Source organism: Planococcus citri, chromosome 5 (genome assembly GCF_950023065.1).
Source record: "Planococcus citri chromosome 5, ihPlaCitr1.1, whole genome shotgun sequence".
In the NCBI taxonomy this organism is placed as follows: domain Eukaryota; kingdom Metazoa; phylum Arthropoda; class Insecta; order Hemiptera; family Pseudococcidae; genus Planococcus; species Planococcus citri.
In genome coordinates this window covers 14,474,385-14,488,473 of record NC_088681.1, presented here as the reverse complement: position 1 = coordinate 14,488,473, position 14,089 = coordinate 14,474,385, and the positions used below count along the sequence as shown (strand labels likewise).

Genomic DNA, 14,089 nt, shown 5'->3' with positions numbered 1-14,089 from the left:
TTTGAAAAAAGGAAGTATTTTTTTCAATTTTGACGAAAAATTGACCTCTTTCCACAAAAAATAGGATTTTTCGCAATTTTGTGAAAAACATAAAATTGTTGCAAATTTTGATGAACAGTTAGTTGATTACTTTTTGCAGTTTCTTTAACAAAAAAAAAAAAGCTAAAAAGAAAAGACAGACTTCCTAAAAATTTTAATTTTGATCCAAAAATAAATTTTCTGCAATTTTTGGAAATTTTTATTTGAAAAAAGGAAGTATTTTTTTCAATTTTGACCTGTTTCTACAAAAAAGTAGAATTTTTTGCAATTTTGTGAAAAAATAAAATTTTTGAGAATTTTTATGAACTGCTCTTAGTTATTTTTGCAACTTTAATAACAAAAAAGAAAAGGCTGATTTCCTAAAAATTTTGATTTTGATCAAAGAAAATTTTTTTCTGCAATTGTAACACGTAACACTAGAAAAATTTTTTGGAAATTTTGATTAAAAAAAACTAAAAAAGAGGTATTTTTTTCAATTTTGAAGAAAAATTGATTTTATAATTACAAAAAAAGCAGGATTTTTTGCAATATTTCATCAATTTAATTTAATCCTCGTACTTTGAGGATCAGAACCACCTTCGTATGCTTTGATCATCTTCACAATACCTTTATAAAACTACAACGAAAACCTTGAAAAATAATGCGGAATACAATGAACACAAACAATTGTATTTAAATTCATCATTACAACAAAATACTTTTTTTAAAAAAAAACACCGGGAAAGTTTTTTTTTCCTAATTAAAACACAAAATGTTCACGAACATAAATAGTTCATTTCAACAGCTACCACGATATAATTACCATAGCATCAGGATGTGATGTAAGTAGGCGAGTATACTCGTATCGGATCGTTTCAAACGTTTTAAAAAAAATGAAGAAAAAATCCACATTCGGCTTTGTTCATTTATAAATGATCTACGTATAGAAGATCAACTCGTCGATGTATAGTTTTCACAGTCTTATCATCGTCAGAACGAATGCACCGTATCGATAAACACTTTAACGTGATCGGGGTTCATATCTGGATAAATTCCATGTCCTAAATTCGCAATGTATCTAGATTTACCGAATTTCTTCACCATAGTCTCGGTGATATTTTTCAGCTCCTCGGGAGGCGCGTACAAAGCACAAGGATCCAGGTTACCTTGCAGAGTGATATTGGATTTAGTCTGATCTCTAGCTACGGTCGGATCGATCGTCCAGTCTATACTGATCACATCGTAACCACAATCGGATAGTTCTTCTAGAGCGTAATGAGCTCCTTTGGCAAATATAGCCATGGGAACTTCGGGTATATTTTTCTCTTTCAATTTCAACTTGACAGATTGGTTTATTTTCTTGATATAACTGTAACAGTACAAATCGAACATCGGTTTATTCAAGTACTCGGCTAACGTCTCGAATAACTGGATCATTTGAGCTCCGGCTTCGATCTGACCAACGATGTAATCGACTGTTACATCGGCCAATAGATCTAGAAGCTTTTTAGACTCTTCGGGGTATTTATAAAGCCAAGCTTTAGCTTTGGATTTAGTCGAGCTAGATTCGCCTTCGACCATGAAACACATCAACGTCCAAGGAGCACCGGAAAACCCTAACAAGGGGACTTTGCCTTTCAGGCTGTATCGAGTCATTGTAATAGCATCGAATACGTATTTCAATTTATCGTAAACGTTACAAGGATACTTGAGCGTTGATATATCTTGAGGTGTAACTAGAGGATTAGGGAACACCATTCCTCGTCCTGGGACTAACTCTACTTCCATTCCGAGAGCTTGAGGGATGACCAAGATATCGGAGAAGATTATAGCTGCGTCTAGATCGAATCGTTCGATTGGCATTAGGGTTACCTTGGTGGCTAGCTCTGGAGTTTGGCACATGGTGAAAAAATCGTACTTCGAGCGTAGTTCTCTGAATTCCGGCAAATATCGGCCAGCTTGTCGCATTATCCAGACTGGGATTTTATCTACTTCTTTACCTTTGGCTGCGTCCAATATACGGGTGTTTTGTAAAGGTTCGAAATTCATTGTGCGATTTGATAATGATGACGACGACGAAGACGAGAATATTGTAGACTGAGAGTTGCACGAATTTATGAAATTACATAATACGAAAACACTCGATAGTTTGTGAAACAATTTTATCAGTTCTTCAATTATTCGCAATTCGCAGTTCGCGTTCGGTGTTTTGCTCTGTCACGTGAAAGGTGAAATTACTTTGACTTTGGAATCGAGCCGACTACGTGGGATCACTGATATCGTCTCTTACGCCATTGGTCGGTTCGATGACATTCCAAGCATTCTTGGAATTTGATTGGTGATCAACAAAGTTGAACATTTTTTGAATTTTTTCAGAAATAAAATTTTGTTTGAGGAATTGAGGAGGATCGGGGTCAAGTGAGGTCAAGATTTTAGTGATTTATGAGTCGAATGAATTCAAATTGAACTTCGAATTCGAAATTCGAATACAAGTTTTTCTAAATGTGGCGGTGGAAGTTTAGATTCTGGTTTTGATTCAATCATTATTATTAATTAGGTAATTTTAAGTTTCAATCAATGTGCCATGACTCATGAGTCCATGAACAAAACATGATCAATCACCAATCAATATTAATCAATGGTACGATGATACGTTGTACGTTTTTTCCCCGTTATTTTTCTAAATTGCATTGTCACTTGTTAGAGTTGAACAACTGATTTCAAATTCGACGAAAATCACTAACTCTTGACCCTTGATGCCTTGATTTGTGCGGTATAGTAGAAGCAGGATCATTGATGAAGTGATGAAAAAGGTGTTAACTGGAACGGATTATGAATTTAAGATTGTGTAAAAACGACCAAAAAACACAAAAATTCATTAAAATTAAATTACTGAAAATTATTTATCCATTATCCAACACTTATAAATTTCAGTGAAATTTTCATTTTAAAAAAATGCATGAAAACAGTTTTTTGAAAATGTTGACATTGTTGACTAAAAAGCAGACAGCAGAGTTCGGAAATTTGAAAAAAAAACAATAAGTAATTTTTTTATCTTCATCAGTTTTTTTTAAAAAAACTGGCTGAAAAATGTGAAAAAAAAATATTTTAAATAGGTAGTGTGTTTCAAACTTTTTTTTGTTGTTAAAGTTACAACTTGATACTGGAACAGTTGGAGGCCCCTGGAGGATTCATCGAATGGGGCCCTCAAAATAAGAAATTTTATCCCCTCTCCCTTAAGAACCTTTCTCGTCATTTTTTTTCTCAGGTTCGAATACTTGAATGCAAACTGATGTGCAATTGATTTTTGTTTTCATCTTTTTAATCAATTTTGCAAAAATTAGTCAACTTCACAGAACTAAATTACAAAACTGGTGGTGTTTTTTTGTGGATGAGGGCCGAGGGGAGGGAGAGAGAAAATGACTGAAAATTTTCCATGAGAAGAAAATACCAATTTTGCTGAATAAAATGACGAATTGACGAGTTCTTGAAGTGAAATAAAAAATAATAAGCATTATTAAGGCTCATGAAAAATTTTTGTTTTTCCTTTTGGATGCATGGAAGTTTCAAAATGATTTTTTTTGGTTTAGAAAATAAATGGAAATGGAGCCGAGCAAAGGGAGGGCAAAAACTTTTAAGAATTCGTATTTCAAGAGGTAAAAAAAAGTAAAAAACGAAGTTTTTGAAAAATTTATTCATCTTATGCAAGCTGTGCAATTGATTTTTGTTTTCATATTTTCAATCAATTTTGCAAAAATTAGTCAACGTCAACGTGACAGAAATAAATTACAAAACTGGAGGTGTTTTTTTTTTGGGGGGGGGGGGAATAAATGGCTGAAAATTGTCCATGAGAAAAAAATACCAATTTTGAATAAAATAACGAATTGACGAGTTTTTAAGTGAAATAAAAAATGATTAGCATTATTAAGGCTTATAAAAAATGTTTGTTTTTCCTTTTGAATTTTTTGGAAGTTTCAAAATAATTTTTTTTTGGGGGGTTTAGAAAAGAAAATGGAAATTGAGTCGAGCAAAACGACGGCAAAAACTTTTGAGAATTCGTATTTCAAGAGGAAAAAAACTTAAACAACGTTTTTATAAAATTCGTTCATCTTTTCCAGTTCAAAATTTTAGATTTAGAATTTGAATGATGGGTTTTTGAAAATTTCAATTTGAATAATTATTAATACCAATTATCTTTTTGTTGTGATAAAAGTAGTAAGAACTGAACTAAATAAATAAAATTGATTGATTGATTGAACTTTGGAAAATTAGAAGCAAACAGGCCCGAGGGGAGTTAGAACAAAAGCTAGATTTGAGAAGTAGAAAAACAATGTTCTTTCAGGTGAAACGTGAAAATTGTGTTTTTTTGGTTTAAATATTTTTAAAGATTTGAATAGGTACCTACACCTACGTAATAGATTTTTATGAATAATAAAAGTTCGATCTCAAAATTCTCAATTTGAAAAAAAACAACAAAAAACAGAGGGTCAGAGGCTCAAGCGAAGCAAGGGAAAATTTTTAAAAAAAATCGTATTTTGAGAGGTAAAAAACAATGTTTGTAATTTTTACAAAAAGACAGATTTTGGCAAAAAAAAATACTTTCTGAAAATTTTAACCATTTTTTGTTGAATTTTTTCATGAATAACATTTGCTCAACTAGCTCAACTTTAAGGTCAAGATTCATGAGCTGAATAAAAAATAAATTAAAATTGAACTTCAACTACATACCAGTTCTTTAAATTTGAAAGTTTTGGTTGATTCAATGGAGGTAGCTAGGTACCTACTTGAAACATGATCAAGAATTCAAGATCAATAATAAATTGATGATGGTACTTTTTTTTTTGCTAGCATCGGCGGGAGTAGCATCATTCGAATTTGGAGTTGGAGATTTCAAGAAAATTTGTTTAATTTGAATTGAATAATTACTGATCCTACTTTTCGTTTTCGTCGCTAAAAATACAGAATAAATGCACTCATTACCCATACCCAGTAAGTAGACCAATAAATTACCTACTTACTCATCTGAAAAATTTAGTGACAGCAAAACTTTTACATTTCTGCTTCAGTTTTCAGTTTCACTTTCAGATTCATCTACTTAGTTTCACTTTTTTTCCCCCCATCATGCCATCAAATTCATAATATTTTGGAAATTTATTGAAAAAAAAATGAGCTACCAAAAATCAGTTTTGCTTCTACTTAGTTTTCAGTTTTCAGTTTCAGTTTCAGTATTGCTCATTTCAGTCTCAGTTTCAGTTTTAGTTTCGATTTCTTCATTCTGATTTAGCATTTAGATCCAGCCAGTCACCACTTCACTCTTCACTGGTGGTATTAGTTCAGTTTTCCAATTTTCCATGTTTCCATCCATCCCTGGAAAAATTTCAAAACTGAAAACTGAAACTGAATTCAGTTTTTATTGGTTATGGATTATGTACTTGACTGTTGACTTACTTATATGGTTTTGGTTTTTGGTTTTGAAATTTGAATTTGAATTTGAGAATAATGAAATATCGCGCTCCCACCCAGTTTTATTTTAATTTTGGTTTTGACTTTGGTTCTTTTAAGTAGTTTTGGTTTAGTTGTGGGAAAATGACGCTCCTGGTTTCGGCATTGATTTTTATTTTTTTACGTAAAAAAAAAAGAAAAGAAAAATGTACCATCATCAATTTATTATTGATCTTGAATTCTTGATCATGTTTCAAGTAGGTACCTAGCTACCTCCATTGAATCAACCAAATTAACCAAAACTTTCAAATTTGAAAGAAGAAAGAACTTGTATGTAGGTATAAGTTCAATTAAAAATTTTTTTTATTCAGCTCATAAAAACAGGGCTGTTGAAACATGATACGAAACCTAACGAAACGAAACGACAATTTTCTCCTCTGTACACGAAACAAGACACGAAACGAAACGAATCAAAAAAATTACACGAAACGCAACGTTATAAGATAACTTAGATAACGAAACGAATCATTTTCAGTTTCTTCAATTTTCGGTTTTCATGGCAAGTTTTTTTTGGAAATTTCGACCAAATTTACTCAAATTTCACCCATCTAGAGGGTTCCTCATCTGCATTTGTTGATAAAATGGTTCGCTTTTCTCATATTTTTGCCTTTTTTGGCTGGAACGAAACGAAACGAAACGATACAACTTTATGGAAACGAAACGGACTAACAAAACCATATGGTTTAACCGTTTAAAGAACAAAATCGAAACGAATGTCAAACAGGCCTGCATAAAGAATCAATGGTTTCGGTTTCGGTTTCGGTTTCGGTTTTGACTTTAAAAGAATTTTCATCGGTTTTTGCAGGTTTTTACTTTTCAGTTTCGGTTTTCGTTCTAGTTTTACGCCCTGGTAATTACTGTAATTACCAAATTTACTCCATTTTGCTTTTTTTTTGCAATTCGTCAAAACAATTAACCAGGCCAACTGCCATTATCGTTGGTACTCCGCTATTGATGGAGAGCCTTGTCGTGTCACATCTCTTTCTTTCTTTCAGACGAACTGAGAGTAGTGCTAGAAAATTCTAGAATAAATGAATGATTGTGAATTAAATTAATCATAATTCGACTATCACTTATTAAATTATAATACATTCAGTTTCGCATAATCGATCGTTTCGTGCCAAAAGTGACTTTTTTTAAATCAGAAAACTTCGTTCATTTAATTATTCGTGACTGATTTTCTACATCATTTTTACACACATTCTCAGTGTTCAAAGGGTGAAATCCATGCTTTTCCCAAGCAACATCGCTATCGATAAAATAATATCATTTTTGGTAAGTTTTGGTAACGTGGGAAATTAATCGTAAAATTTCATTGGCTGTTGAATTTCTCATTGATCAGATATCAGTATCGGTTCTTGAAAATTTTCGTAATTTTCCATCAATTTCACTCGAAGTTTGTTCGTGTGATTTCCATTTTACAATAATTTCGCTTATAATCGATGCACATATCAGCTTTACCAGTAAATTCGATCAAATTAAACGATGACTAATTGAAAATTACGTACTGATACGTTTCTTATTCGCAGCCAAGATTTTTGATAATGTATTTCGCGTGTTATCAGTCGACGATGATAATTTTCAACTGAATGTGTAATTCAAATTTTAGGTTGGTGATTTTTGAAATAAAATATGGTGAAGGAGACTACTTATTATGATATACTTGGAGTGAAACCCAATTGTAACAATGACGAATTGAAGAAAGCTTACAGAAAGTTGGCTCTTAAATTCCATCCTGATAAGAATCCCAATGAAGGTGAAAAAGTAAGTTTTCGTACAACCGTTTGATACTCTAACGTGTTCGAATTGAGTTTAATCTCGTTCAATTGCTCGTGTACAGTTTAAACAAATCTCGCAAGCTTACGAAGTGCTGTCGAATGCGGATAAAAGGCAGATTTACGATCAAGGAGGTGAACAAGCTTTGAAAGAAGGTGGTATAGGTAGCAATGGACATTCACCTATGGATATATTCGATATGTTCTTCTCCGGAGGACCTTTCGGAGGCGGTGGTAGAAGAAGACGCGAACATCGAGGCAAAGACGTAGTCCATCAATTAGCTGTTTCGTTAGAAGACTTGTACAAAGGCGCTTCGAGAAAGCTAGCTTTAGAAAAGAACGTCATTTGCGACAAGTGCGAAGGTAAAGATTGTATATTTATATCGCGATGTTTTTTTTTTCATGCGTTGGAAGCTTGCGTAAGGTGTGGGTGCGACGTATGACCTCGAAATTACTTAATGATTGATGTTTTGATTTGTTTATCGTAATTTTCCTACTGAACGATTCTGTTATAGGCCGAGGTGGTAAGAAAGGAGCCGTAGAGACATGTTCGAATTGTCGTGGTACTGGTTACCAAGTCACTGTCCAACAATTGGGTCCTGGTATGATTCAACAAATTCAAAGTGCATGTTCAGAGTGTCGCGGAGAAGGCCAACGTATCAATCCGAAAGATCGATGTAAAACGTGTAATGGCAGAAAGGTATCTGCGTCGAGATCTCCTTAAAGTATTAGCCTCTGCTCGTACTCATTTGTGTTCTTTCCCTTCTTGTAGACTATTCGAGACAGAAAAATCCTCGAAGTACATATTGACAAAGGTATGCACGATGGCCAAAAAATCGTTTTCAACGGAGAAGGTGATCAAGATCCAGGCCTTGAACCTGGTGATATTGTCGTCCTCCTCGAAGAAAAAGAACATCCTGTATTCAAGTGAGATATTCTCCTGCCTATTTTCTTTCCCCACGTTCGATGAATTTCGAAGTTTAATCTGTTTTTTCGTTTGATGCAGACGTACCCGAAATGATCTAATACTTCGTATGACCATTGATCTAGTTGAAGCGTTGTGTGGTTTCCAGAAAGTAATACGTACATTAGATGATAGAGATTTGGTAGTTACTGTGATACCAGGTAAATCCATCGACGGTTTCGAGTTGAGTATCTGATGATTTGAATTCATCTTTAACGTATTCTCGTTTATGTTCGCAGGTGAAGTTATTAAACCTGGAGATGTTAAGTGCATAGTAGGCGAAGGTATGCCTCATTATAAGAATCCGTTCGAGAAAGGCCGTTTAATCATTCAGTTCTTAGTAGAATTCCCTCAATCACTTCCTCCCGAAAAAATTCCAATGTTGGAGAGTTGCTTACCAGCGAGGTAATTATTCCTCTCTCCCCTTTCAAATGTTCTAATCTTCGAATATTTAATTTGATTTTTCTTTCTGTGATTTCAGATCAGAAGCTATAATTCCAGAAAACGCCGAAGAATGCGTGTTATTAGACATGGATTCGGCTTCGGATAGGAAATACGACCATAATCAAAGTGGTAACGCTTACGATGAAGATGAACCCAGCATGGGAGGTAGTCGAGTACAATGCGCATCACATTAAACAGAAACAGAAACAGATCCGCTCCGTTTGATACGCCAGCGATGATAAAAAACGACGCACTTTTTATTTTATTAATTTTTTTTTTCTTCTCTGTTTTGTGTTTAAATATACAATGTGAATGATTCAGTCGTCGTCAAACATTCATGATGCGTAGTAAAGCTTTAATTTTTTCCAAGTTCGCAAGCCGAATGCATTATTACAACGCAGCGAGTGCTGCTGCCGAAACCAGAATAAAAATGTAGCGTTTTTTTTTTTTTTTTTTAATTCTCCTGTATTTGACCCTACGTACTTATATGTACCCAACTGTTCCCTTTTATCGTCGTTCTCTTTGACTTCATGTTTCGTTCCATAGGTGTATTTCTGTATTACGTTTGTGAAAATAATATGCAAATTTACGTGTTAATACTAAGGTTTAATGTGGTTTATTGTACCATTACGCGAAATGTGTATTGACGTCGTTCTTTATTAAAGTTTAATCTTCTGACCGGGTATCCTCTATTTGCTTTTATTTCAATCGAGCATTGAATTTCAGTATTCATTTATTTGGGGGGGGGGGGTTCGTATTCGTGTCTGCGTTGAAATGTATTCAGTATTCTGGTTTGCGAGGAACTGAATACGTAATAATTGTGAAGTAGGGAATGAGTCATATCTGGGTTTCGTTGAAAATTGAAATTAATGATGAGTAATCTGTTCACAAAAGCCATTGGTTGATAACAAACTGTGATCTATCATCTCAGGGCTACCCTGATAATTTATTACTTTTATGTTCATGAAGATTTTTTTCATTTTTCACGTAATATGATGACTGATTCTTGAACTTGACTTCATTCGATTGGTGAAAAATGAAAACTTCTCTGTTTCAGTCAACATTTTCGTTCAACTTGAACTTTTCCTCTCAACTGCTCTTCTGTATCCTGATGATTGAGAAAATACTGGCGATCGAAGGAACCTATCGAATCCCTCCCATAAGCCAGTAAATCTACAGCCTGACCCATGTGAGGTGGCGCGTTTGAAGGTTGAGGTTTTTTGAAGCTGAATTTCTGAAAAGAAGAGATGTCAAAATTATTAATTCGGAATAATCAGAGCGTGCATTTTTATTCGGATTTCTGATTACTTCGAGAGTGCGATGTCTGTCATTTTTTCATTATATTTGAAAAAGTAAAACTGAAATAAAGCTAAGCTAAGCTATTCTGTTCTGCTGAAGTTTTCAAAATTATTTGAACTTTCGATTTTGTACTTTTTTTTCTTTTCAATTTTACATTCATTAGCAACACTAGCTTTTGATAGGTTCCGTTCTTGAATTTGGGAATTGAGTATTGTATTGTCTTTAGGAGTCGTTTTCAAAATTGAAATTCCTCTATTGCGTGCAATAGAAGTGTTATAGCAGAGATTCCGCTTTCTATAGTCGAATGCAATTACATTTATGAAATAAATAAAATAGTAGAACAAAATAAAAGACATTAAAAATGAATGAATCAGTACGGTAAGCAAATGTAATGAAAATTAATGAAAACATGTAGTAGGCACATTTTTACAAAAAAATTTATCAGAAAATACAATCACAGGTTGGTAGATCATCCAGTTCAGGTTTTATTCAGAAAAGCGTAATTAAAAATGACAAAAGAGATGCCAAAAATCTAATTAATATTATAAGAAACAGAATAGAAAATGCAAAATACCAAATGAAATTTAAGTTCAGGTGGTTTTACCTATTGAGGTTCTAATTTTTTCATTTTTGTTTTTTTTTTTAATTTTCGAGTGTTTCGAGATCAAAATGTTGATGAAAAGTCCCGTCGACTTTGAAGTTTGATTGAACCATTGCTTTTTTTCAACTTTTTAACAACATGCAATTATGCATTTTTACAACTTCAATCACATATTTAACATAACTCCGGGAGATTTTGAGCTACGAAGATGAAAATATGGACTTCAGCATCGGCATTCGATCATTCCATTTTGTATTCAGAACCATACTTTAAAAAAATCCATTACTTTACAAATTCTGAAAATAATATTTTATTTTGAGGGGAAGAATAATTATTGAGGAGTTCTCGTTCCTTAAGAAGGGTAACTGGTAATTTATTTTTGAAAAAATACAAAAAAAATGTATTGCTTGAAATTTTACAGAAACAGAGTGTGGTTTCAAAAACGACCCATCAGCAGGTTTGTTATTTTTATGCAATTTTAAATAAATAAAAGTGGGCCATGCAACGTTTTTTTTCGAAAATTTTGATTTAAAAAAAATATAGCCTTGGCCTAATCTTTAACCGACAAAAATTCCGGTTCATTTTCTGGAAACCATAACCGGTACCTACCTAACAGAAATTTAAATTTTGGGTCATTAACCTGTAACCGTTAACTGGAATCTCTTTCTCAGTACCTTCTGTAGCCTTTGACCGATTTTTTTTTCAATTTGCATCCCTGAATTCAGTTGATGACTTTCAAGAACCAATTCTTCTGAGAATGTTGGAAAAAAAAGTTCAAAAACAAGTCAATTTTTCTGTTTTTTATTTTTTTTAAATTTTATTTATTTAAGAGAAAATTGAATATCTTGGCTGTGAAATCTATGTCACTCTGATGTGGGAGGAGTGTATTTTGAATTGACTGCTAATATATACAATATAGACAGTGATGGCAAAACTTTTGCACTTCAGTTTCAGTTTTTCGTTTTAGTTTTGCTTTTTCAGTTTCAGTTTTAGTTTAAACTTTATTTCAGTTTCAGTTTTTGGATTAGTTTCGTTTTTCCCCCATCAAATTTGTAATATTTTGGAAATTAGGAAATTTATTGGAAAAAATGAACTATGTACCTACCATTTTGCTTTTTTCAGTTTCAGTTTTGGTTTGAATTTCTTCATTTCAGTTCAGTTTGTAATCAGTTTCACTTTTCCATCACTGACGATAGGTAGTTGGTTGGTTTTGTGTTTATTATTGTAATTATGCTGGTTTGCTGGGGTGTGGGGGAGGGGGGGAGGTTCACGCGTATGGAGGCCGTTGGTTGGAGAGCTTTCTAGAGACACTTGAAACAGACACTGTCTGGAAATGCAAAATGAAAATCTGGGGGCATGAGAACCTATAAATCTGAGGATAAATTAAATAAAGACTGAAAATCTGGAGGATTTTTCTTCTGAATCCCTGCTTACAAGTTACAAAATACCTACTCATTCGGCCCTTAATGTTTCTAAATGGCATCTTGAGAAGGTGAGAAAGTGAGGAAATTATTTGCATAATAGGAAAAAAATTTAAGAAAGTGAAGTTGTCAAATTAGGTATAAAAAAATTGTGAAAACGAAACCATAACATTGCACCCTTGGAATAATAAGGTTACATTTCTAAAAAAAATAATTTTGTGATTTTTTGCATTGGCGGGGGGGGGGGGGGGGGGGGGCTCATTTTAATTCTTATTTGACACCCAGCATCTAAAAATTTCACTTGTAATTTTCTATACTTTCAAGGTCTTGGAGAAACACAAACGTTGCAACTCAAAATTTTTAAATTCAAACAACAATAAAGCAAGTCGTTTGGAATAAAAAACGTTTTATTTCAAAAAAAATTTATTTGAGCAAATTTGATACTTACAATACATACAAAGTACATACTGAAAAACAATTTAGATGATTTTGAACATGTCTGATGCAGAAATGCTGACAAGAAGTGTACCTATTTTTTTTATTAGTTTGTGACTAAAACACAAAAATGTAGAAATGGAACATTTTTCAGAAACATGGAATTTGCACACATTATGAAATTTCAGTTTTTCGAGAAACAGGTACCTACTCAAAAAGTAGGCATTCTAGAAAAAAAACTATTACCTATTCAAGTTGGGGAAAATGCACATTGTATTTTATTAAAAAGTTGAGCTTGAAACACTCGAAAATTTTAAAAAAATAAAATAAAATAAGAACTTTAATTACCTAAGTGAAATATACAAATTTCAAATTCGGGTTTCGGTTCCAATTTTTTAAATTTCAGTTAGAGTTATTGGGAGAGCTGAATTTTTATGCATTGCATTCCTATTTTTCTATGGACTAGAAAAAGTGCATATTTTATAAGATCTCCACGAATCATGAAACTTCCTGACGAATGAGCTCAATGCCCAATATCATTTTGCATATTTTGCATATTTCAGACCAAATTGCATATAGGTAGGTAGTAGGTACCTAATATCATATTTTAAGGGAAACCCCGCATATTTCTGCATGTTTTCGAGCTATATTCGAGCATTTTCTGGTATTTTTTTTTACATATTTATAGAAATTTTGCACTGTCTTTTTTTGTTTAAAAAATCATAACACTGCTAAAATGTCATCAACCATTCACGAAGCATTTCATTTTTACTGGCGCAGTTTTTCGCCTTTTTTTCCTACAAACAGTTTTCAAAATCGACCCCGAGTGAACTAGCTTGCTACAAAATATACTCCGATTGTCAGTTGCGAATTGCTATGTTGAAAGAAGTGACAAGAGGCGGCGTTTTTTGATGGAAAATCTCAGAATGCGGTTAATAATTGCATGCAATTCCTCTAGTTGCTACTTTTTTATTTAGTTGAATTTCTTTTTCTATGGATCTTCTGTTTCTCGATTTGATGAATTTATTACTCTGAAATGACTTGTTTTGCCAATTGTTTTTTTTTTAAAAGTGTATTTTTTGATCAGTGATCACTGCGTTCATTTTGTTTTGAATGAACTGCAGTTTTCATGGTTTTCAGGTTTAAAAAATCCTTTTCAGGGGCATACCACTCATGTCTGAAGACTCAAACTGAAATTTTTTTATATTTTGATTTTTGGGTGAGAAAATTGCATAAAATATTGCATAAGTTATTTTAATCATATTTCTGCACACAAATTCTAGCTCCAGTTAATTTAATGGATTGACATTTTTGGCTCACTCCCTGCAACTAATAACTTAGGTAAAAACCACCCATTATTTTGCACTTTCTATTCTGTTTCTTATTATTTTGTTAGATATCTCTATAGTCATTTCAATTACACTTTTCTGAATAATTCCCGAATGGTGTGATCTCTGATTGTATTTTGTTATGAAGTTGATTGACGATTGGAAATTTAATCCTCTACAAGTTTGAACATGCATAATTTTTTAGTAGTAGATACCAACTACCAAGTAGGACCTAGGATCAAGGATGCTTTGTTGCTTCCTATCGCCTCTAGATCGATTTGAATGAAACATTAAAACTCAGA

At 32.9% G+C, this 14,089-nt stretch overlaps 2 protein-coding genes across 2 annotated transcripts; one reads left to right on the top strand and one right to left on the bottom strand.

Annotated features, from left to right (window-relative positions):
* Positions 1-687: 687 nt before the first annotated feature.
* On the bottom strand, positions 688-2,260 carry Urod (uroporphyrinogen decarboxylase). Its single transcript, XM_065365366.1, has one exon. It carries the CDS (start codon positions 2,065-2,067, stop codon positions 1,009-1,011), a length of 1,059 nt encoding a protein of 352 aa, XP_065221438.1. The 5' UTR covers positions 2,068-2,260; the 3' UTR covers positions 688-1,008.
* Positions 2,261-6,488: 4,228 nt separating this feature from the next.
* Positions 6,489-9,388, top strand: LOC135846333 (dnaJ homolog subfamily A member 1-like). Its single transcript, XM_065365365.1, has 8 exons — positions 6,489-6,795; positions 7,130-7,284; positions 7,361-7,658; positions 7,811-7,995; positions 8,068-8,222; positions 8,302-8,420; positions 8,499-8,664; positions 8,741-9,388. Exons 2-8 carry the CDS (start codon positions 7,153-7,155, stop codon positions 8,895-8,897), a joined length of 1,212 nt encoding a protein of 403 aa, XP_065221437.1. The 5' UTR covers positions 6,489-6,795; positions 7,130-7,152; the 3' UTR covers positions 8,898-9,388.
* The last annotated feature ends 4,701 nt before the right edge of the window (positions 9,389-14,089 follow it).